Source organism: Triticum aestivum, chromosome 5B, assembly GCF_018294505.1.
Source record: "Triticum aestivum cultivar Chinese Spring chromosome 5B, IWGSC CS RefSeq v2.1, whole genome shotgun sequence".
Classification (NCBI taxonomy): Eukaryota; Viridiplantae; Streptophyta; class Magnoliopsida; order Poales; family Poaceae; genus Triticum; species Triticum aestivum.
The window spans coordinates 451,879,296-451,904,489 of NC_057807.1; the positions used below are offsets into that span (position 1 = coordinate 451,879,296).

At 46.9% G+C, this 25,194-nt stretch overlaps 1 protein-coding gene across 1 annotated transcript; it reads left to right on the forward strand.

Moving 5' to 3' along the window:
• The first annotated feature begins 17,661 nt into the window (after positions 1-17,661).
• Positions 17,662-24,074, forward strand: LOC123112407 (protein SDA1 homolog). The gene is made up of 15 exons (XM_044533384.1): positions 17,662-18,378; positions 19,052-19,228; positions 19,342-19,466; positions 19,541-19,673; positions 19,784-19,933; positions 20,059-20,112; positions 21,180-21,275; positions 21,383-21,442; positions 21,538-21,612; positions 21,700-21,753; positions 22,137-22,238; positions 22,327-22,977; positions 23,113-23,241; positions 23,360-23,467; positions 23,643-24,074. The coding sequence occupies exons 1-15, from the start codon at positions 17,968-17,970 to the stop codon at positions 23,790-23,792; spliced, it is 2,475 nt and encodes an 824-aa protein (XP_044389319.1). The 5' UTR covers positions 17,662-17,967; the 3' UTR covers positions 23,793-24,074.
• The last annotated feature ends 1,120 nt before the right edge of the window (positions 24,075-25,194 follow it).

The following is a 25,194-nucleotide window of genomic DNA, read 5'->3' on the forward strand; positions in this document are numbered from 1 at the left end:
TAAGTCCGGTCAGCGGAAAAATCCATTCAAAAATAACAACTCGGGCCCGTCCAGTCTGGACCGCATACTCGATTGTCCATGCCAAATTCATGGCACCCTAGGAACACCAGCCAATCATACTAACAGAGAATGCTGGGTATTCAAACAAGCCGGCATGTCAGGTGCCGAAAACAAGGAGAAGGGGTCTCAAAGCGACGATGACGATGAGGAGCCCCGATCATCGAATACAGGAGGGCAAAAGAAATTTCCCCCGCAAATCAAAATAGTGAACATGATAAGCGCCACCCGCATTCCCAAGCTGGAACGGATGTGCACCCTTAGGGATGTCGACTCAACAGAACCAGTCGCCCCACAATATAAACTATGGCCGATCACCTTCGACTGCACGGATCGTCCGGTTAATACCAATCAGGGCAATTCAGCCGCACTGGTCCTCGACCCAATAATTGACGGGTTCCACCTCACACGAGTCCTTATGGACGGAGGCAGCAGTCTAAACCTGCTGTATCAGGACACAGTGCGCAAGATGGGTATTGATCTTTCGATAATCAAGCCCACTCAAACCACCTTTAAAGGTATTATACCAGATGTGGAGGCCCGTTGTACAGGCTCCATCGCTCTCGAGGTAGTCTTCGGATCACCGGACAATTACCGTACCGAAGAGTTAATCTTCGACATCGTCCCCTTTCACAGTGATTATCAGGCACTGCTCAGACGAACCGCGTTTGCTCGATTCAACGCGGTGCCACATTATGCCTACCATAAGCTCAAGATGCCCGGTCAGCGCGGTGTCATCATGGTTAATGGCAGGGCCGAACTACCCCTCGGTGCCGAAAAGTATACCGTCACTTTAACAGCAGAAGCAACAAGTGGCATCTTTCCATCGAACCTCGAGTCAACGGCCAAGCTCCCGGACACCGTCAAAGGAGTCTGAACTACTTCACGACAAGACATACCGGCTCGTCCGGAGCTCAATTAAACACTCTGGCAAAAGCTAGGACAGGCCACATACTGCGGCTCAACCGCTCTGTGGCACACAAACATTTCTTGCATTTTCTTTGCAGGTTCACCTTTGTGTAGGCCAGGACTGGCGACATGGAAACAGCTCGAACGCGTGAGGGAACCTTTAGATATTCCCCTCGATGACCATCCGACTACACTCCGGATCCACACACAACTTCCTCCCGCCTGGTCTCAACAGGTTCCGCGGTCATATTTCTTTTTATCACATTACCTGTACTCATACACATCGACGTACTATTCAAATACAACATGTGGATTCATATGACGCTTATCTGCTGTTATTTCTTATTGAAACTCTTTTGTCAAATGGCATTTGTACACCGCGATATGCCTTAATATGCCAGGGGCTTCATTGTACCCATAATACGACAATAAAGTCTGAAGACCTTCACGGTAGTTCAGCACCCCGAACTTATAGCATTATATGCATCAGCTCCGAATCATGTCTTGGGTCAATAGTTGGGTTTGCCCGGCTCCCATGTTTTGCTGCATTACGTTCCGCTATATCGGCTAAGGCGACACAGGGAGAACTACTGCGATTGTGTCCCGATTCTTCCGGACGAGCACCTCAGTAGAGAAAGCCGAAAACTGACTGTCATGATATGGCGAGAGCTGGTCAGCTGTTCGAGAGGTTGTAAAATCTTTAAGGATTTCTTCCGCATAATGCCATAACTAATGCAGCGTGCGATGGACCGGCTTTTCTTCCGATCAGGTGCTTATAGAGCCCCTCGTGCGGTCTTCCGAACAACAAGGGTTGCGCCTACCTTCCTTTTGTCAAACTCCTATGGCTAAGTGAGAGTGATAAAGCCCTATAGTCTGATTTCCTGGTTCATTGTGCTGAACACCTCCTTCAAGGACCCAAAACTGGGATAAAGAGTGCTCAGGTTTATCCCGAACACCCCCGTACTTCCTACATGGGGGGCAGAAGCCGACGACTGGCCAACTCTCAGGATTAATATATAAAACGGCCGCGCGGGAGGAAAAACTTTCACATAACAGGCAATAAATAATAGAAATGACCTTGTTCAACATTACAAAGGACAACATGACTGTATTCATGGAAATATAATGTCCTTGGTGCATTGCTCCACCGCAAGGTGGGATCCTTTCAGGACACTATCATAATATAATTCGGGGTTACGGTGCTCCTTCCCCTCGGGCGGTCCCGCAGTCATCAGCTTTTCAGCATCCATCTTCCCCTAGTGCACCTTTGCGCGGGCGAAGGCCATTCGCGCACCCTCTATACAGACCGACCGCTTGATGACCTTAAGTCGAGGGCAGACACTCACAAGCCGCTTCACGAGCCCGATGTAGCTGTTTGGAATCGGCTCGGCGGGCCATAGCCGGATAATCAAATCCTTCATGGCTAGCTCGGCTGCCTTATGCAGTTCGATTAGCTGTTTCAGTTGATTGGCAAAAGGCACCAGATAATTCGGTGCCAGATACTGCGACCAGAAGAGCTTATCTGCAGTGTTCCTTTTTTTGGCTCGGTAGAATTGGGCGGCATCAGATATGCTAAGTGGAAGCTCCGCAAATACCCCTGGAGAAATCAGAACTCAAAATTAGAAACATGATTTTCTCCTCAAATACTTGATTTACACGGAAAAAGCCTTACCCGCCACGATCTTCCTCGCCTCTTGGATCTCCTGCAGGGCGCCTTGGTTTTCCCCCCGGGCATCACGTGTGGCCTGATGAACCTTGGTGACTTCGGATTCTTTCTCCGTTAAACTCTGCTCCAAGGTCTCGCATTTCTTCATGGCCTCTTGAAGCTCTTGCTCAGCTTCAATAACCCTGGCCTCGTGTTTCTAACAAAGAGCCTGCTCTGTGGCTACCTTTTTCTCGGCCTCGGCAACAGCCTCCTTAAGAGCCTCGACTTCGGTCGTCGCCCCTAGAGCAAATCATGAAACATATTTTTATCATACCGAAATCGTTCGCATTGTACACGAGCAAGGTTTGTGCATACCTTGTTTATCCTCCAACTGCCTTTTCAACTGGCCAAGTTCTTCTTTGGCCCGCTCCAGACTTTGATTCAGCCCGGAGACCTCCGCAGTACAAGAGGTGGCAGTCGTTACAGACGCCTGCTTATAAAAGAAGAGAGATAGATGTCATCAAGTGAGTCTCTTGCGAACATAAATTTGATCCTCGGTTCGGTTCTTTCTTTCACCGAACAGTGTATCAAGGGCTACTATATATACTATGACACTCTTCGAAACCTAATAAAACATACCTCAAAGCCTCTTATAAGGTTGATACAGGCTTCATTCAGTCCACTCTCAGCGGACTGAATCTTCTCAATCACCGCACCCATAAGGGCACGGTGTTCATCGATGATGGAGGCGCTTTTCAGTGCTGCCGATAAAGTATCCAGCACCTCTGGTTGGGCAGAGGTTGCCCGTGGAACAGGCACACCCCCTCTAGCCGAAGGAGACCGCCTGCCTGATTCTGGAGCTGTATTGGTCTCCGAAATTGCGTCCGGCTGGGGCCCGAACTCAAGATAGCCTACGCCGTCGACGTCCATGGGAGCCTCCTCTCCCATGTGTCCGACCCCTGAAGTTTAACCTCCTGGCGCCACCTTTACGATCTTTCCCCCCCTCCTTGGCCTGAGTCCTTCTGGGATGAAACCTCGGTGTCATTCATATGTTTGGGGGAAGGGGCCTTCGGGGGTGTCCCGCTCTCCATAGCATCATAACCTAGCAAATCCTCCGACGAGGATTGTTCGGTGCGGGACCTCGCCGGACTGCAAAAAAGTATGGCTCATATTAACATATTATGCCATGATGAGCCTGGACGCATAAATGTGTTCGGATTTTGTATACTCACGAGTTCACCAGGGGCTGGGCCCTAGGATCCCACTCTGGACTGCTATCGGCAACGATGGTGGACTCCTCTGGAAGAGGAGTTTTTTCCCTCTTAGGCGACTCGGCCTCCAAGGATGTGGAGGCCCTTTTTTTCTTTCTTCCCCCCGCTGGGGATTCGTCTTCCTCCTCCTCCTCGTCCTCTTCGGAGGAAGAACGGGCATTGGAGTCTTTGGATTTTGTGTCCGAGGCGCCGCGGCGACGGAGGCCGCCCCTGGTCTTTTGGGCCTCCTTCTCGGCCTTCTTCTTTGGTGCCTTGTAAGGCGCCGGGACCAGCATCTTCGTCAGAAGTGGGCTGGCCGGTTCTTCTGGCAGTGGGGTCGGATAGTAGATCCACCCCGCCTTGTTCATCCAGCCCTAGGAGAGTTGTGGAAAACACATTAAGCATTTTCCTAAGGATATGCGAATAAAACATATGAATTGCCAACACAACAGCGGCTTACCGAACTTGCAGGGCGGGACAGTTGGTACCCGCGGTCCTCGGCGGAGTCCGGCCATGATTTGCCGGACTTAAAAAGCACCTTCAAGATGTCCTTGTGCGAGGAGCCAAAGAGGGTCTGGTGCTTGGCCGGATTGAATTCCCACGAATTGCACACCCTATGTTGACAAGGAAGAATCCGGCGAACTAACATCACCTGGACTACATTGACGAGTTTGATATTCTTGTCTTCCATATCCTTGACGCGCGTCTGGAGCACCGATTGTTCGTCAGACGAAGACCAGTTTAGGCCCTTCTTGGGCCAGGACATAAGCCGCAGGGGGGCTCCGGATCGGAATTCGGGAGCAGCGGCCCATTCCATGTCGGGTGGCTTAGTGATGTAAAACCACTACTGCTGCCACTCTTTGACGGAATCATTGAAAGTACCTGTTGGCCATGTGACGTTGGGCATCTTGCTCACCATGGTGCCTCCGTACTCGGCGTGTTCGCCGCTCACTACCTTGGGCTTCACATTAAAGATCTTCAGCCATAAGCCAAAGTGTGGCGAGATGCGGAGAAAGGCCTCGCACACGACGATGAATGTCGAGATGTTGAGGAAGGAATCGGGGGATAGATCATGAAAATTGATCCCGTAGTAATACATGATGTCGCAAACGAATGTGTGGAGGGGAGACCCCAGCCCGCGGACAAAATGAGGGAGGAATACAACCCTCTCATGGGGTTCCGGAGTAGGGACGATCTGTCCCGCCGTCGGAAGATGGTGGCTAATTTTCTTGGCCAATTACCCGGCCTCCCGAAGTTTTTTGATATCCTTCTCCCGGACGGTAGAGGCCATCCACTTGCCTCCTGCTTCGGATCCGTACATTTTCGGAAGGCCTTTGTGGGCAGAGAAGACGAACACTTGGGCGCTGGGGCTCGAGCGAGGGGGAATGGGTGAGCAGAGGAAGAAGAAGGTGTGGGTGCAAAAGGGAGTCCTTATCTCCTTATAAAGGCAGCAGGGATCCTGCGCCTCCCCACTTGCCCGGTAAACTTGCTTATTCCCTAAGCGCCGCTTTGATGGCGCGGTTGGGTTACCCATACCCGTATTGATGAGAATCCCAACATAGGAGGAAACGATCTCTGCTTCGACAAGACGTGCCAATAAAACCGCCTCGCAATATGCGCAGTAGCAGTTTGAGAAAAACGGTTCGAATAATGACTGGGCCATGGCATGATGTCACGCCATGAAAAGTTGTCAGCAGATTAGATTTGTGGAATATTGTGCTCTCTTCGGTGGTATGTGGAATTTGTTTTGCAGAGCCGGACATGATCCTTGTGTTCAAAATCTTCTATGGAGTATTCGGAGAAGGAACCCGCCTTGCAATGCCGAAGACAATCTGCGCGCCGGACTCATCGTCATTGAAGCATGCTTCAGGGGCTACTGAGGGAGTCCTGGATTAGGGGGTCCTCGGACAGCCGGACTATATACTTTGGCTGGACTGTTGGACTATGAAGATACAAGATTGAAGACTTCATCCCGTGTCCGGGTGGGACTCTCCTTTGCGTGGAAGGCAAACTTGGCAATCCGAATATGTAGATTTCCTTCTCTGTAACCGACTCCGTGTAACCCTAGCCCCCTCCAGTGTCTATATAAACCGGAGGGTTTAGTCTGTAGGACAACAACAATCATAATCATAGGCTAGCTTCTAGGTTCAGCCTCAACGATCTCGTGGTAGATCAACTCTTGTAATACTAATATCATCAAGATCAATCAAGCAGGAAGTAGGGTATTACCTCCATCGAGAGGGCCCGAACCTGGGTAAACATTGTGTCCCCCGCCTCCTGTTACCATTAGCCTTAGACGCACAGTTCGGGACCCCCTACCCGAGATCCGCCGATTTTGACACCGACAGTGGCCGATCAAGAGACTTGGATTTTGCATGCTTTTTTTGGAATGCTGGATCTTTGAATGACATCAACGTTGTTAATAGATCACCACTAATGAATAAGATTGCAAATGGTGAGCTACCACCGGTGCAGTTTGTAGCAAATGGCCGTACATACAATTATGGCTACTTGCTACCTCTTGAGCACTGCGTTGGATTTCCCCAAAGAGGAGAGGATGATGCAACAAAGTAGCGTAAGTATTTCCCTCAGTTTTTGAGAACCAAGGTATCAATCCAGTAGGAGACCACGCGCAAGTCCCTCGTACCTACACAAATCGATAGCTACTCGCAACCAACGCGATTAGGGGTTGTCAATCCCTTGACGGTCACTTACAAGAGTGAGATCTGATAGAGATGATAAATAATATTTTTGGTATTTTTGATAGATAGATGCAAAGTGAAAAGTAAAAGGCAAAGTAAAAATAAAGCAAGTAATAAAGCAATAGAGATTGATATGATGAGAATAGACCCGAGGGCCATAGGTTTCACTAGTGGCTTCTCTCAAGAGCATAGATATTCTATGGTGGGTGAACAAATTGATGTTGAGCAATTGACAGAATTGAGCATAATTATGAGTATATCTAGGTATGATCATGTATATAGGCATCACGTCCGAGAAAAGTAGATCGAAACGATTCTGCATCTACTACTATTACTCCACTCATCGACCGCTATCCAGCATGCATCTAGAGTATTAAGTTAAAAACAGAGTAACACCTTAAGCAATATGACATGATGTAGAGGGATAAATTCATGCAATATGATAAAAAACCCATCTTGTTATCCTCGATGGCAACAATACAATACGTGCCTTGCTGCCCCTGCTGTCACTGGGAAAGGACACCGCAAGATTGAACCCAAAGCTAAGCACTTCTCCCATTGCAAGAACTACCAATCTAGTTGGCCAAACCAAAAAGGATAATTCGAAGAGACTTGCAAAGATAACTCAATCACACATAAAAGAATTCAGAGAAGATTCAAATATTATTCATAGATAAGTTGGATCATAAACCCACAATTCATCGATCTCAACAAACACACCGCAAAAAGAAGATTACATCGAATAGATCTCCACGAGAGAGGGGGAGAACATTGTATTGAGATCCAAAAAGAGAGAAGAAGCCATCTAGCTACTAGCTATGGACCCGAAGGTCTGAAGTAAAGTACTCACACTTCATCGGAGGGGCTATGGTGTTGATGTAGAAGCCCTCCATGGTGGATGCCCCCTCCGACGGAGCTCCGGAACAGGCCCCAATATGGGATCTCGTGGATACAGAAGGTTGCGGTGGTGGAATTAGGTTTTTGGCTCCTGTTCTGATCGTTTGGGGATACATAGGTATATATAGGAGGAAGGAGTACGTCGGTGGAGCAACAGGGGGCCCACGAGGTAGGGGCGCGCGCCCAGGGGGGCGCCCCCACCCTTGTGACCGCCTCTTTTGTTCCTTGGAGCAGGGTCCAAGTCTCCTGGATCACGTTCGGTGAGAAAATCACGTTCCCAAAGGTTTTATTCCGTTTGGACTCCATTTGATATTCCGTTTCTTCGAAACACCGAAATAGGCAAAAAAACAGCAATTTTGGGCTGGGCCTCCGGTTAATAGGTTAGTCCCAAAATAATATAAAAGTGGGAAATAAAGCCCAATATAGTCCAAAACAGTAGATAAAGTAGCATGGAGCAATCAAAAATTATAGATATGTTGGAGACGTATCACTACTATCTTGTGGATGGCCTCTATCCAAAGTGGCAAACATTGGTGAAGCCGTTGAAAAAAACCAGAAGGTAAGAAAAATCTTGATTTCCACAATGCTCAGGCGGTGACTAGAAAAGATGTGGAGAGAGCTTTTGAGATTTTGCAAGCCTAATTTGCTATTGTGAGATGACCGGCTAGATTTTGGGATCAAAAGATGCTTTGGTACATCATGCACGCTTATGTGATCATGCACAACATGATCATCGAAAATGAGCGTGGCCAAGATGTAGACTACTCTCACTATGAGCTCTTGGAACATATGTCGTGCGAGTGCGGCGGAGGACTGAGAGGGTGGCCCGTTTTGTTGCCTCATATCATGCCATTCGACATGCTAAAACGCATGATGATCTTCAGAAGGATCTCATCGAGGAGTGGTGGGCATGGAATGGCCGACAAAGAGCATCATGATTTGTGCGTTTGATGTTGTATTGTTGAACTATTTGTTGTATTGAAAGATAAACTATTTGTTTGAGTTTTAATAACGAAATAGAACTATTATAGTTGATTATTATTTTTGTATTTGGAGTGCATGTATTGTTTGTGCGAGAGAGAGCGCGCAGTATTTTTGCAGCGCCTGCTGGAGCTACTCACGCGCGCTAAAGTTTACAGCGACCGCTGGAGCCAGCGCTCCACGCCGCGCAAAAATAGGAGATCGGTGTGTTGCAAACGCTTTTTTAGCGCGTGGCGCATTGGGCGGCTGTTGGAGATGCTCTTAGTGATGCCCAACTCTGCAATAAAACACTGAACAAAAAGATGTGCGGCAAGAAGGATGACTTCCATATAGCTTCGTGTATCACTTTCCTCCTTGTTGTCCAGGTAGCCCCACTACTAGAATTTTTCTATACGCCGGGTGCCAGGCTCTTCGCTAAGAGCCAAACCGCGAGCACTCGGCAAAGTCACAGACACCGAGAGGTAGTCTCGGCAACAGGTGAATCTCGACGAACACAGGATATTGCTGAGAGTAAACCTCGGCAAAAAGGAAACACTCGGCAAAGGCACTATTTGCCGAGAGCCAAGTGGCCACCACACGGCAAAGCTTTGCCATGTGGCACATCCGGCGGCAAATAACGGCACGGTCACGGTTGCAACTCTTTGCCGAGAGAGGCTCTCGGCAAAGATTTAGTCCCTCCTCGCCTACTAACAAGCAGGAAGACATGTTTAAATAGTTCAATAGTCCAATCACATTAAGCTTCGATCTTCATTATTAAAAATACATATTGTCACTATGAATCTTCATGTTTCGGACAAAGAAAGTTCATATTGATAGTCTGTATTCTAAAGAATGGATGCTGGTGTTTTTTATAAATTTATGATCCAACCACACCTTTACCGAGCGCGGCTCTCGGCAGAGCAATAGTTACCGAGAGGGCCTCTCGGTAAAGATCAGGCTCTCAGCAAACTTTAGTCCCACCTCCCTCAGAGACAAGCAACATGACCTGTTTAAATGGTCAGATAGTCCAGATACATCAACATGACCTGTTTAAATAGGCGAAAGTACTTTGGTGGCATGCCTGATGCAACCGTTTGAATCTTCGGAAAATCGTACGATACCGGAATTCCTCGGGAGCTGGCACGGTGTCATCACATGGCCCTTGTAGGGTGTGTTAAAAGTTTGGGCGTGTTTCGAATAAGCTTCCCCTGAGGCTGCTTGTAAACTACACTGTCTCCGAGCTAGTCTCTGGGTATGGAGAGGGAACGTGTCCGATTTTGTGCAGGAAGTGTGGGTCTTGTTGCTTCGTTGGCCTCAAAATTTCTCATGCTCTCAAAGGGGCAATCGCATGACACGTGCCATGCCCCTGCATTTTTCGGGCACGCATGCAATATTCAAAAAATTATTGATCTGCTAGGGTGTATCGCCGAAAATTGTTGATCAGCAAGGCGGCACATGAAATCATGCCCAGTAGCGCATGAGAAATCCTTTGTGATGTCCGCATGCCTAGGCCTTTCACAGACAAGGAGGACTGTCATTTCCGAGATCAGCTCTCGATATTTGTGATTTTTCCGAGAGCTGCTCTCGGGAAAAGGTAACCTAGATCCAAGGTACTATCCTTTACCGAGCATAACTCTCAGAAAAGGTATAAACCCTAGATCTAGGGTTCGTACCTTTTTCGAGAGCCGCACCGACAGATGCTCGGTAAAGGTCGTGGAACACTTAAACTCTCCCCACGGTCTCTTCTTCTCTCACTTCTCTCTTTCCCTTCCTGCGCCCCACCCCACCCCACCAGCACCCCCATCCCCCTGTCAGTGTCAGAACCGGTGGATCTTGGGTAGGGGGTCCCGAGCTGTGGGTCTAGGATCAATGGGGAGCAAGGGACGATATGAACACGGTGTTTACCCCAGGTTCAGACTCTCTCTAGGAGGTAAAACCCTGCGTCCTGCTTGATTGTATTGATGTGTATGATATGGTTATAGAGTCGACCTACCTCGAGATCAGGCAAGCTAAACCCTGGTTGATAGGGAATTGGATGTTGCTATCCTCCTCAAGACTAAAACCCTCTGGTTTATATAGACACCAGTAGGGTTGGGGTTACACATGGTCGGTTACAATAAAGGAAAGATCACACTAAATCTTGACTTGGAGGGCACACCACGGCTCTGAAGATCTTCTATCCGGTCACTGGTCCACGCCCCGCTTGGCTCCATAGCAGCCCATCAGTCCTACCCATAAGCAATGGGCCGGCGGCCCGAGGACCCCTTAACCAGGACTCCCTTAGTAGCCCCCGAACTAGCCTCCAATGCCAGGGTTTGTGATCGGCATCCGCATATCCCACAGTCTTCGGCTTTCGAGGCGAGTTCTCCATTCTGTCTTGTGCTTGCTCGGAGTTAAGTAGTATCCGGAGTCTGGAGCATTAGCTTTGCTTAGCCCCGAAGGTCGAGGCGTTCCAATATGAACAGTGCCCTCATCTGACAACCTTTTGGTGAAGGGTTGTGTCCGATCATAACACCGAACGGCTGGAAGTTCTTGATGTGCGGTTCGAGGCCCCCCATTGGAATGTCTCATCAAGGTGGGGATCATGCCCCGCTTTTTAGGGGATATGATCAATGATCTCGATCATCTCACCCGCGCATAACGTCGCGCATATATCGGGAAGTGGAGAGGCCCGCGGCGTGGAAAAAGGAACCCTTGGCCTCTCTGCGGCCCATAAAAGGGGAATAGCTGCAGTTACCAGCCTACGCCTTCTTCCACCTCTCGTTGTCACTTTTCCAATCTCTAGAGCTCCAGCGCCCTGCCTTACTCTTCTACAGAGAGTCCCTTCCCGGCTTCTCCCTAGCCAACGTGAAGGAAATAACAAGCACTAGAGGCAGGAGAACTTTCTATGCGGCCTACACTTGGGGCAGTATTTCTCAACATGCATATACCCAGATACCGCTCCAAGCGACGATAGACCGGAAAAGGGAGCCAGAGCTGAAGAGACTGGGATCAAGGAACCGATTCTTTCTTTTGGCCAATCTTTCCGTACTAACATAATTTAGTTGGTGAAATCGGTTATGATGTTCGATTACCCCGAAAACCCAAAGAACTTGCTTAATTTGACATGGACCGGTATCATCTCCTCCAACCTGGAGGCTGAGTTTTACCGGGCCATGTCAAATTAAGCCTGTTTATGTCAAATTAACCCCCGAAGACTAAGTAAGGTGTTTTGAAGGACTAACTCTATGGTGTTCGAACTTTCTTTTTCTTTTTGCAAATTCTATTTAAGAATTTCGAAAACAAATTTAAGGGTAGATATGCCTACGCATCTGCAGAGTTTCATAAAATAACACGCTATTTGTAAACCACACAAAAAGATAAATTTCCAACCAAATACCACCAGAGAAAAGCCCATTTTAATCCACATATTTATATATATTATTTCTGTATATCACATAAGGAGTATGAAGATTTAGGTTGATGAAACATCTTATGTATGTTACACGCATATATGCGCTTGTATATTTTTCTAGATTTTTTTGAGGGAAGCATGCTTTACTTTATTGATCAATAGAGCGGATTACAGGAATAATAGAAGTATCATGAGGGTGTAACAGCCACACATGGCGACCCTCCCCTAAATGTAAAACATGTCTAGCTAAGCCATGAGCCTCCTTGTTGGAAAGACGTCTCTCATGGGTGAAGGAGCAGGACTGAAAATCCCTGCTCGAGTCGTTGATCTCCTGCACAATTGGGGCAATTGTGCTCATAGTTCCAGTTTGTATGTCCTTGACCACCAAGAGGCAATCTGAAGCCACCCTAATATGAGTGAGTGTGAGGTCCCTGGCTAATGCAATAGCCTCGCGACATGCAAGAGCTTCCAAGATGTTCGGATCGGTCATACCATGGAAGACCACCGCCGCTGACCGGGCATATGCTCCTGACTGATCCCGACAGACAGCACTAACGGCCCCCACATGAGGATGTTTACAGATAGCTGCATCGACGTTTACCTTATGGTGACCTGCCGGTAGTGGTATCCATTCTTGTACTCGCACTGGAATTGTCCTTGGCTTTGGTATTTCATGTGACGAGAAAGCAATACTCAAGTCTGCCAAGTAGCGTGTGATGAAAGAATGTGTCCCCATCGGGCTTTGGTGTTCCCTTTCATGGATTAGCTTTCTTCGCGCCGACCAGATGGCCCACAGTGTCACGGTTAGCTTTGTGAACTCCTCATGTGGCAACGATTCTTGCATGCTGAAGATCCATGCTTTTGCGTTAGGTTCTGCTGTTGCAATCACATGCCCAACCAGCTCCAGGTTGCTTAGAGCCCATACACAGTGAGCCATCGTACATGTTATCAATGAATGCATCCACGAGTCCTCCTCTCCACAGATAGCACATCGCGACGATGTGGACATATTACGATGACTGTGGACATCCGCCGTGGGTATAGAGCATTGTGCAAGTCTCCATAGAAATACCTTTAGTTTTGACGGAACCGCAATCTTCCAGAGGCTGACCCAGCTTGTTTCTTCTCTCATACTATCAGCCGGACCTGGTCGGCCTTCAAGCCACGCCTCCCTTCTTAGCTTCGTATTGATGAGCATCCGATATGCTGAGCGGACGGAGAAAGAACCCTTCTACTCGTGTGCCCATGCCCAGGAGTCACTGCATTGTCGAGTAGCTAGTGGGATATTGAGAATCACATCTGCGTCAATTGGGAGAAAGGTCGCTCGAACCACGTCCTGCTTCCACCTGGCATTGGAGCTATCTATTAGCTCGGCCACGAACTATGGCCTATGTTGACTCAAGCAAACAATGGGCCTTAGGGACGCCTCTTTTTGAACCCAATTATGCTGCCATATCAAAGTATATATCTTTGCCATCACCAATGCGTTTGATGAGTCCCTGTGAGAGGATCTCCTTGCCCTCTACAATTGCCCTCCAAATTTGAGATGGTTGGCTGCCCAGTGGAGCATCAAGAAAATCTGTAGCTGGGAAGTAGCATGCTTTCAAAAATTTTGCACTAAGTGTCTCTAGTGTTTGTAGGATCCTCCATGTCTGTCTTGCCAAAAGAGCAAGATTAAACAGTTCAATATCCCTAAAACCCACTCCACCTTCATATTTTGGCCTTGTCATCTTCTCCCAGGAGACCCAACTTGTCTTCCTTTCACCATGTTTGCTTCCCCACCAAAACTTGCGTATGATGGAATTAATATGAAGACAAAGGCCCCGAGGTAGCTTGAAGCATGCCATAGAGTAAACAAGAATTGATTGTGCTACAGACTTTATAAGTACTTCTTTCCCTCTGGAGGACAACACTTTTTCCATCCATCCCTTAACTTTGCTCCATACTCCGTCCTTCAAATATTTGAAGGCCACATTTTTGCTGCTACCAACATCCGTAGGCATGCCCAAGTACTTTTTTGAGAGGTTCTCATTGTGAACATTCAAAATATTTTTCATGCTCTCTATAACACTCTGCGAGCAACCCTTGCTGAAGAAAACTAAAGACTTATCCAAGTTAATTTCCTGTCCTGAAGCTTGGCATAGGTTTCCAACAAAGAAGATACCTGAATAGCCCCTCAACACTAGCCTTGACTAACAGCAGGTTGTCATCTGCAAAAAGAAGATGGCTTACCGGCGGCGCCGTGTCTGCCACTTTGATCCCATGCACTAGAGATGACTCTGTCTGTTTTTTTAAAAGGCACGAAAGGCCCTCTGCTGCTAACAAGAATATGTAAGGTGATATTGGATCCCCCTGTCGAATTCCTCATGAAGGTGTGAACTGCTCAAGTTTCTTTCCAATAAACATAACCGAAAACTTGACTGAACATACCATCCTCATAACTGAGTTGACCCAGGCAGGAGCAAACCCTAGTTTAGTCATGATAGCTCGAAGGTAGTCCCATTCCAATCCGTCATAGGCCTTCATCATGTCAAGTTTGAGAGCACAAAATCCATTTTTCTTTGATATGTTCCTCTTCATAAAGTTTAAACACTCATAAGCTGAGATGATGTTATCTGTGATCAACCTTCCATCCACAAAGGCCGGTTGCTCCTCCGATATGATCACAGGAAGGATGGACTTCAGCCTGTTTGCCATAACTTTCGACGCAATTTTGTAGAGTACATTACATAAACTGATGGGGCAGAATTGCATCACTAGTGCGGGATTGGTTACCTTAGGAATGAGAACTAGGATAGTATCATTCAACTCCTCAACTTCGTCTTCACCCCTTAAGATTTTCAGAATGATTGTGGACACTTCATCCCCACAGAGCTCCCAATGTCTCTGAAAGAAGTGCGCCAGGAACCCATCCGAATCTGGTGCTTTAGTAGGAGCCATCTGAAACAACGCCATTTTAATTTCCTCTCTGTTGTACTCAGCCATGAGCCGTTGGTTCATCTCATTTGTGACTTTGCGTGGCACCACATCGATCACTTGATGCATGTTCGTCGTCCCCTCGGATGTGAACAAATTTTTGTAGAAAGCCGTGACCATACTTTCCATCTCTGCTGCATCATCTGCTGTAGTTCCATCTTGTCTGAGTAGGCTTTTGATTTTGTTTTTGAGGCGTCGTCAGCTGGCTCATAAGTGAAAGAACTTAGTGTTCTTATCGCCCGCTGCCAGCCATGTGATCCATGACCTTTGATGCCACATGACTTCCTCTCTATGATAGAGCTCTATTAGGCGATCTTTTACTTTCTCCTCCTGATGAGTTGGTGCAGTCCTAGATGGATCCGCATGCATGCTCTCAAGCTGCAGCTTGAGAGTTCTGGTCTCCTCCTTGACACTGCCAAAAGTGGTCCGGTCCCAACGTTTCAGGTTTTTTGACAGCGATTTTATTTTTGCACACAGTTCAACAACCGTGCTTGCCCCTGGGCCTTGCCAGTGTTGTTCAATGGTAGCCTGAAAACCATCATGAGATTCCCACATCATCTCATATCTGAAAGGTTTGGCTTGGTGCGGCTCATCTCTTCCAGGTGAGAGCTGTAGCAGAATCGGTAGATGATCCGATGTGGTGGCAGACTTGTGGGATAGCTCTGCCCCGGGTACGTGCTGGACCAAGATGCAGTGGCGAGTGCTATGTCGAGGCGTACCCTCGTATATGTGCCTTCGGCGACTCTTTTCTCAAATGTCCAGCTGGGTCCCGAGAAGCCTAGGTCCATGAGACCGCATGTATCAACAGCGTCCCTAAAACCATTCACATGTGTCATACATCGATGGCCAACTCCATCATGTTCATTCAGACTAAGGACTTCATTGAAATCCTTGAAGCATAACCATGGTTGATCCTTATCTTCTGCGAGAGATCTTAACAAGTCCCAAGTCTTCCCTCTTTCGTTGACCTGTGATTCACCGTACATCATTGTGAGGCGCCATGGTGTAGTTCGAGGAAAAGTAACATGAGCATCAATGTGATAAGCAGAGTAACCAAAATTTTCAATCTTTATTTCATTATTTCAGAAAACACCGAGACCTCCACTTCTACCAGAGCTACTAATAGTGTATGCATTATCATAACCTAGGGTGCCTGCCAAGTTCTCCACTCTATCTCTAGGGAGTTGAGTTTCAACTATACATAGCACCATCGGAGCAAACTGCCTCGCGAAATCGTGAAGCTCTCGAACTATCGCGGGTTTGCCCGCCCCACGACAGTTCCAACATGAGAGACTCATTGGACCTGGCGGCGCTCCTCCGAGGAACCCGCCACGCTGTCCATGTTGCTTTGGTTTTTGTTGGGAGAACTCCTGTTCTTGTGCTTCTTTCTATCTCTCGGGGCGACATACGATGGAGGAGGAGGAGGAACTGAAGCTGTAGCCCCTTGCTGCATTTCCATGGTTGCATCCACGACGTCACCCTTACTGCCCTCAGCTTCGTTTTGGCCTTCTCCATCCATGTTCAGTTTGCGACTAACTGATGTTTGGGGGTGGTTAGTCCCCGCCTTCTCACCCTTGCCCTTCAGTGGGCTTTCAGTCGTATCCTTGAGATCATCATCTACGTCTGTGTCAGCTCCATCCCCCAGTCCGGCCTCCTCTGATAACCGTTTCTTGGCTCCATTGTTTCTGCCGCGACCACCTCCACGGGCCTGTCCGCGTCCACGTGAGGAGTTCCCCCTGTTCCAGCCGGGATCACGGTTTTGGCTCTCTGGCAGGGATCTCCGAGTGTCTTTCATCCACTCACCATATTCAATCTCCTCAGGGCTATGAACCCCATCGCCACACTCCTCCATGGAGTGGCCTAGGATGCCGCAGACTTCGCAAAAGAAACCAATCTTTTCATATTTGACTGACAGGAGGTTCCGCCCTTCCCCTTTGATGTTCAGGGGAGCCAAACACACCAAAGGATCAGCCAGTTTAATCTTTTCTCGAACCCTGGCATAGTTGCCTTCGAACACTCGGTTAGGGTTCATCTCCACACTCTTCACTTGGCATATGCAGCGAGCCAATTGATCTACGATCATCTCCTTCCTATAGAGCTCAGGGGTGTCGTGAATTTGGGCCCACACATGAACTCGATCCAGCTGAACCAAGTCTGGTTTCCCTTTGCCATCGTATTCCTCAATTGCAACCATTAGGCCCCTGGTGCATGACTCTGTTCCAATCCCCTAGATAGAAGAGTTGGATGATAAACAAATTGTCATCAGCCTCTCGAATTTCTGGCTCGTTGGCAAGTCTTCATGCAAAGATCATTGTGTTCTTGAAGGATTCAACGCTAAAATACTTCGTCGTGTTCACCCTTGCAACATCTAGCCACCGGGCCGCCTTCGACAGCTCCGCGATCTCCTCATCGCCAACAACCACGTCATCCATCTCTGTTTTCTTGAGTTTCATGTTCTTCATTGCCGCTTCCAGATCGATTGGGGTCTTCCCCTTCCTTCTACCAGCACTAGTGCTGTCCCCTCCATTGGATGGAGTTGCCCCTGCCATGGCTGCGACCGAAACCCTAGATCACCACACCGCGCCGAGGCCGGGTGGAAGGACAAGCCGACCCCTTAGTCAGCCCAAGAGCTGGCGTATGATGGGTGGGTTGCGCGGACAGGTTACCGGAGACCTCAACGGCAACGAACGACGCCGGAGTAGATAAACCCTAGTCGCCTCGGCGGCTAGGGTAGGATATGGGATTTCTAGATTTTATTTGGAACGTAGGAAAAAAACATTCATCAATGAAAAAGGTAACGGGCTTCCTGGAGCCGACCCACCAAAAGCAGTTTTTGCCCGAAAGCCCAACTATCCATCAACTCCGGCACCCCGCCCTCCCTCCTTCCTTCCCCTCCCACTACTACCGCACGGCTGCAGCCGCATCCCAACCCTAGCCGCCGGCACGCCCACGCCCACACGCCCACGACCGCCGCACCGAACACAACCTCCGTTTAGAATAGAACGCTGAAACTCGGCGACGGCGACGCGCATTCCAAAGACTCCGACCACCGTCGGCTGCAAAAGTATTTATTCTACGGAGGAAAAAGGCGTGTTTTTGGCACCCATACCGTCTTACTAGGGTTTTAGAGCGTCCATCCCCGGCGACGCAGCCCGAACCTTCCCCCCTCCCGCGGCGATGCGCCAGCACGCCCCCGCCTACACGCCGGAGGCGGCCTCCGCGTCGGCCACGGGCGGCGCGGGCGAGCGGCACAGCCTGCCGGCGCTGCAGGCCAAGATGAAGCGCGACCCGGAGGGGTACGAGACGGAGCTCCGCCAGCTGCAGCGCCACTTCGAGTCCTCGGTGTTCCTCTTCCGGCAGCAGGCGGCGCTGTCGTCGTCCTCCTCGGGCGGCGGCGGCGGCGGGGAGACGGCCAAGGAGCTCGGCGACCTCGCGCTCTTCCTCGCCCACGTCGCGCCCTTCTACCCCAACGACCTCGCCGACCTGCCCGACCACATCGGGGGCCTGCTCGACACCAACGCCCGCGCGCTGCCGTCCGGCCTCCGGGTGCACCTCGTGCAGGCGCTCATACTGCTGGTCAATCGGAAGGTGAATTCCTCTTCAATTCATTAGTTGCCTTCAGATTGAAATTTGTTTGGTATTGGTGGGCAAGAAGAGATACTGAGCTATATATTGGTACGAATTATTGTTCAAATTCATTGATGTGGAGTCTGTTTATCGTGGTTAATGTATACGGCAGTTGAGAAGATTTTTCTGCTAGTACATTGCAAAAATGTTCTGTTTCAGTTTTGCTTCTTATAACCACAGAAGATGTGTACCTGTTGGTACATTATAGGATAGCAGCAAATTAGGCCGATGGGCTTTGCATTGTTCAGGAATTCATTCATACTGATACTACGGTAATGCAATGGCTGAAGCCTAGGATAAATCATCTCAACGGAAAGTTTTGAACTTTGACCTGAACTGTAACCAGCACTGTTCCCAGAGTATATGGTCTTGGTTTTCTTCCTTCCAAATTTGATGTTCTATCAGCCCCATTAGGAAGTGTAACTGGACTGCGAGTCCGTGATTGTCTGGCTGTCATCTTTAAAATTTAAGGGCCTCTGGGGCGCAGTGGAGTTTCTAGACGCATTTTTTATTTGGTAATGGAGGAGGACTAGAGAGTGGATCATTACCGAATGAAGAGTTTTTTTTCTTTGCCTTGTTGAGTTCAGTTTCGCAACCTTATATCATTGCAATCTTTTGTTACTTAAATGTTTAGATTGTTGATCTGGAAGACACCATGGAGTTATTTATGGAGCTTCAAGTCATTGGAGATCGAGCAGTAAAAAAGCTTGCATTTTCGCATATTGTACACAGCATCAGAAGGATGAATCAGAAGCACAAGAATGAAGCCAAGAATCGTAAACTGCAAGGCATCCTTTTTAAATTAGTACAGGTTTGCAACATCTTACACTTGATTTAAGAAGTATTATCACGCTTAACATTATAGCTGGTAAGCATACACTTGAGGCCATTTCTCACCTCATCTGATTATTTCCTGTTTGTCAGGGCGAGGAAGAGTCGAGAGCAAAGAGGGCTTTTACTATCCTATGTGATCTTCACCGTCGAAGGGTCTGGTTTGATGACCGCACGGCAAATGCTATATGCGATGCTTGTTTCCATCCCTCTTCGAGGTACATTTTTGTAAGGAAATGTAGGTGTTTGCTGTTGGTTGCTTCCTATCTAAAAGAGTGTATTCTACATGCAGGCTTATGACAGCTGCTATTTCATTACTCATTGGGTATGAAAATGTTGAGCAAGAGGATGATAGTGATGCCAGTAGTGAAGATGAAGCAAGTCAAAACCCAAATATTATACTTAGTAAAGAAGATGTCTACAAGGTGATTTGGATGTTTTGCATATTGGGTCTCTATTGATAGTATTTTAGACCTTATGGTTTCATTTGTGTCTTCTAATGCATTCTGTCTTTTCTTGATATTTTTTTTCTCAGGCAAATCACAAGGGTACCTCTGCTAGTAAGAAAAAGAAGAAAGCTAAATTGGAGCGTGTAGTTCGTAGTATGAAAAGGCAACAACGTAAATCCAATGAGGAGACTGGCTCCAATTACTATTCGCCCCTTACGTATTTAAAGGATCCCCAGGTAGAGTAACATCATAAATTTTCAAGCTGTGTCATTGCCACGATAAAATGAGATGCCACATCCACTTCTTGCTGTTGATGAGATGATCTTCTATCATGCTGAAACTCCTTTTGGGGCTCTTACAGGGTTTTGCAGAGAAACTCTTCTCTCGGCTACAGAAATGCAATGAACGATTTGAGGTTGGTCTTATTATTCCTATATCTAATATCCCTTCATGCTGCTGTGTTGTCCTTTTGGAGGTTGACATGGTTTCCTCGGTTACACAGTGACCATTATCTACTATGCAAATATGTTTACTCATATTTCATGATGAACCTATTATATCAAGTTGGTGTCATAGATGTCTGTAATTTCTTATGTTGATGGTCAATCTTTCAAATGTTCGCTGATGCAGATTCTAACATTACTTGTATTGTGACATGAGTAAGAACAACCCTCAAAGTAGGAGAATACAGACTTAGGGTGTGTTTGGTTGATGTCCTCATTGTTGCGCGCCTGGCCTGAGCTGTGCCTGAAGTCTGCCTGGTGATTGTTTGGTTGGCATCCTGAGAAAGGAAGTACTTGCCTGGCCTGGTTGTGCCGGTAGTGTGATTAGCCTGGCCAGTAGAATAAAAAATACATAAAAGGACTTAGTCAGCCCAGGCAGCGTGATTTGCCTGGCCCAGGCACCCCATCCCATGCGCCTGGACATGCTTCCACACCTGCCTGGTACTAACTGGAGCAAGTAGCAGCAAAGATTTGCTATTTAAAAATTCTATAAGCACGCAAGGACAGAACAACAAGCAAGGAAACGAACCAAACGTTCACCAACCAGGCTTGCCTGGCCAGGCACAATTTTCCTTCATCTCAGGCATTGTCCAGGCACCATTTTTTCTCAGGCAAAGAGTCCAGGCCTTCAACCAAACACGCTCTTAAATCTCAATTATTGAATTGTGTACAGCAAGATCGGTTGCTCAGCTCACTAGGCGGTTAAAGGGTAGTCTACAAGGGTGTAATTATTAGAAGTGTTATCTGGAACCAAAAATAGGTTGCTTTAGGTGGCTGGTGTGAGCTAGTTTTCATCCAATGGTTAAGATTGTTAGATCCGTTCTTATTTTTTGGCTTGTTCTGACTTCATATGCTCGCTATCATATCAACCTTTTCCACATTTAGCATGCGATTGCATGCTCTTCTGTAGCTTAGGCTTCTGCCACTTTTTGGTGAACATGAACCATTTCAGTTTAAAGGAAAACCATTGCATGTGCAGGTAAGGATGATGATGTTGAAGGTCATAGCAAGGACTATTGGCCTGCATCACTTGGTTTTGTTGAACTTCTATCCATATCTTCAAAGATATGTTCAAGTATGTTACTTAACTGAGAGTATGCCTAGCTTGCATCAGCCTTTGAAAAATTGCTAGTTCTATTCTATGCTGATGTGGCCATATTCCTTTACCCTTATGCAATGCAGCCTCACCAACGAGATGTGACTACTCTACTTGCTGCAGCAGTACAGGCTTGCCATGAGATGGTTGGACACTGTACTTTCCCCCTGTATTTTGTAACCAATGATGTCACTTCTCTGGATATTTTAAATACAACGAAATTAATTTGTTTCTTTTGCAGGTGCCTCCTGATGCTGTTGAACCGCTGTTCAAGCAGATAGTAAATCAATTTGTGCATGATCGTTCCCGTCCTGAGGTTTGCACGACTCGCTTATTCATCATTTGAAGTGTGTGTACTTCCTGATTAACTCGAGCATATGTCTAACTAATTGACTTCTTTTAGGCTATTGCTGTTGGCCTGAATGTTGTGAGAGAGATCTGCATGCGAATTCCTTTGGTACTTACCTTGCTCTTCTCTGACATCTCAGTTTCAGACTTCTGTGCATTTACTTAGTTTGTGGTGCTACGTTAAAGACTCATGGATGGTACATTGAAAAGATTGTGATAGTTGTGTGACTAAAAGTTTTAAGCATAACTAAATGAAGACGCGTAGACTCTGGCTATACATGACCAGGCTTCGTTTATTTAATTTTAGTAGTGGTCTACCATATTGTCGATCTTGAGCTTGGAAAGTTTCACTGGTGCTGTTCTTTTATGCTTGTAAACTAAACGTGCAGTCTTGCATACCTTGTGTCCTCTATGGATTCTAGAATGCCCAGGAAGATACTGTCGGTTCCTTTACTCACTTAACTTCCTTTGATTCTTCCTCTAAATCTGCAGATGATGAATGAGGATCTACTCCAAGACCTTGTTTTATATAAGAAGTCCCACGAGAAAGCTGTTTCTATTGCCGCTCGCTCACTTATCACATTATTCAGGGAGGTCAGATATTTTCTTGCAGATTCTGTGTCTGTTTTGGCATTTGCAGTTTTGTTTCACTTAGCTAAACCTACTTTTGTTCTGAATTCAGATCTGTCCTTCATTGTTAGTCAAGAAAGATCGTGGCCGTCCTATTGATCCAACTGCTCGGCCAAAAGCATTTGGAGAAACCACTATTGCTAGTGATGTGCCTGGAGCTGAGTTGCTAGATGAAGAGATGTCACCAGAGGGGGGTTCAGACGATGAGTCTGATGCTTTTGATTCCGATGACGAGGAAGTGTTGCCATCTGCGAGTGGTACCCGGCAAAGTTTGGAGAGTTTATCAAACAAGCTTGATGCTAGTGAAGATCATGAAGATGAAGTATCTGGGGAACAAGATGATGCAGAGGAACTAGAGGAGGATGATAGTGACGACGATATGGATGAACTAGATGACGACTCTGACGTGGATGGTGATACTGATGCGTCTGATGAGGATGAAGATGAGGAGCTCAATGACGATTCAGAGAATGAAGACTCGGACCAGGAGGTTGAAGACAGTGATGAGGAGGATAAATCAAAGGGCAGCGGTTCCAAGGTGCAGAAGAGAAAGTTAAGTGATTATATTGGACAACTTGATGCTGCAGATGCAAGCCTTCGAGCTCTGAAGAAGTTAGCAGGAGCTAAGAAGGCTGAAGCTTCAACAGATGAAGCTGGCAGAATTTTCGGCGATGAAGATTTTAAGCGCATAAAAGAGCTCAAGGTGTGTGAATTTCGCATTACTTCTCTACTTCTGTTATACATTCATTCATTGTGTTTCAAGCTTAGAGTACCTACTCTTGTTCAAAACTAAAATTGCTGTTAAGCAAACATTTTACTGAAAGTGCATGAGTTTCAGGCAAAGAAAGCAGCAAAGTTGGCTTTGGTTCAACATGGTCTCAGCAAGGGTGACACAAGATCAGTGACCTTCAAACTTCCTTCTACTGATGAGCTTAGCTTGAAGCGCGTTGATCCATCGGAGCTCGCGGTATCCTCTCGCTCCCCGCACACAAAATCACATACATTTTATCTATATAAACTATTCTTCCCCACCGACCGCACGCGCAAAAGCACATACGCTTGACCTATATAAACTATTTATGCAGGCTCACGTCAAGAGAAAGATGACCAAGGAAGAGAGATTAGAGATGGTGAAAGCTGGAAGGGAGGATAGAGGAAAATACCAAGCAAGAGCAGCTATTAAACAGAAAAAGGTAAACCCAAGAACCTTATTTCCTTATGTTAGCCTGGGCTACATGTTTGTGGCTGGTGAAAGTGTGATCTCAGTGGCATTCCATATACGACATCGGTGCTGTAATGTTTTCTTCTGGGGATTTTTGTTTGACCTTCTATTCCTTGTCTGATCACTTTCTTTTTGGTGTCTGTTAGACGGGTGGTTCGAGCAATAAGCAGAAACAGCACCAGAAGAGGATGCCTCTGGCGGCAAAGAGAGCAAAGGCAGCGCGTTCTCGCCAGGAGAAGAAGACCAAAGCGAAGCACTCAGGAAAGCAGTTCAGGGGACGGAAGGCCTGGAAATAATGAAGGCTCGTGTTTGCTTCTTTGCAATTGGTGCCCAGAAATTTTGACTGTCGTAAGGATATTGTGTATGATATGTTTACATACGATATGCAGTTTACAGCAAGGCCGTATTTTAGTTATTCGTTTTCCTTTTGGGAAGGAATGGAGCCAATAGCTTCTTCTCGTTGGAGGATCTTGCCAACGAATTCTTGAACGTCTTTGCTGGATGAGTCATATGAATCCCGCTAATAGAACTGGCCTAAAATGTTACTAACATCTGTTTAAGATGTTTTTCTAGTTCAATTTGATCTGCAAAAACGTCTTATACTTATGAACAGAGGGAGTACATTGCATAATACCGGTATATTTGAACCGAACATGCCATGCACGAGGGGATATCCAGAAATGACATGATTCGAGTGCGTTTCTCATTAGGCCTGGTAGCATTTAATTAAAATGTTGTCTCCCGACTGTGCAGCATTTTGGTGGAGGGAGCTGCAGGTGTACGTAGTGTGATGTAGGGTGCAAACAGCCGCCAGCGCAAAACAAAGGGGCGTTTCCCAAAACAAATCAAAGGATGTGGCTCGCCGGCAATACATATGAATCATCAACTGTAAATATACTCCCCCGTTCCTAAATATAAGTCTTTTTAGAGATTCCAACAAATGACTACATACGGAGCAAAATGAGTGGATCTACATTCTAAAATATGTCTACATACATCCGTATGTTATAGTCCATTTGAAATATCTAAAAAGACTTACATTTAGGAACGGAGGAAGTAGATGATTTTTGTTGTTGCGTGGAAGGAATAAATGTGATGAACGAGATGATGTATGGGAAGAAAGAGACTAAATGTTTAGTACTCCCTCTGTCCGAAAATACTTGTCATCATTTTTGTTCATTTTGATGACAAGTATTTCCGGACGGAGAGAGTAGTAGGAAACTTTTGATTCACCCGGCTGAAAAGAGACGCTGAATTCCGGGCGTGAAGTTATTGCTCCGGAACACATTTGCAACCAGATGAACAGTAACACCGAAAAACATTGAAATTTTTTCAAAAAATATATATGATTTTTTGGCAAACTTTGACAAATTATCTAAGTGCTTGCAGAGTTTCCTCGAGGAATCACACTCGTGGAAGACGTGCCAAAAAAACAAAAACAAAATCGATGCTCCGAAAATGCTACTTCTGAAAGCATTTTGGAGCACTGCTATTTTTTGGCCGCGACTTCCACGGACGTGATTTCATTATGAAACCTTGCAAGCACATAGAACATTTCTCAAAATTTACCACAAAAAAATCAGACATTTTACAATTTTTTTTCATTTTTTGTGTGTGTTACTGTTCATCGCGAGCTGATGAGCTCGCGAGCAGAAGGGGACTTCCGTTGAGTTCGCGACTTTTCTCCTCCCATCTTTC

Excerpts from the sequence above, each read along its gene's own strand:
- LOC123112407 (XM_044533384.1), top strand. The coding sequence starts at position 17,968 with ATGCGCCAGCACGCCCCCGCCTACACGCCGGAGGCGGCCTCCGCGTCG. Across the intron at positions 19,467-19,540 it reads TGTTTCCATCCCTCTTCGAG|GCTTATGACAGCTGCTATTT; the intron begins GTACATTTTTGT and ends TTCTACATGCAG. Across the intron at positions 22,239-22,326 it reads TTATCACATTATTCAGGGAG|ATCTGTCCTTCATTGTTAGT; the intron begins GTCAGATATTTT and ends TTCTGAATTCAG.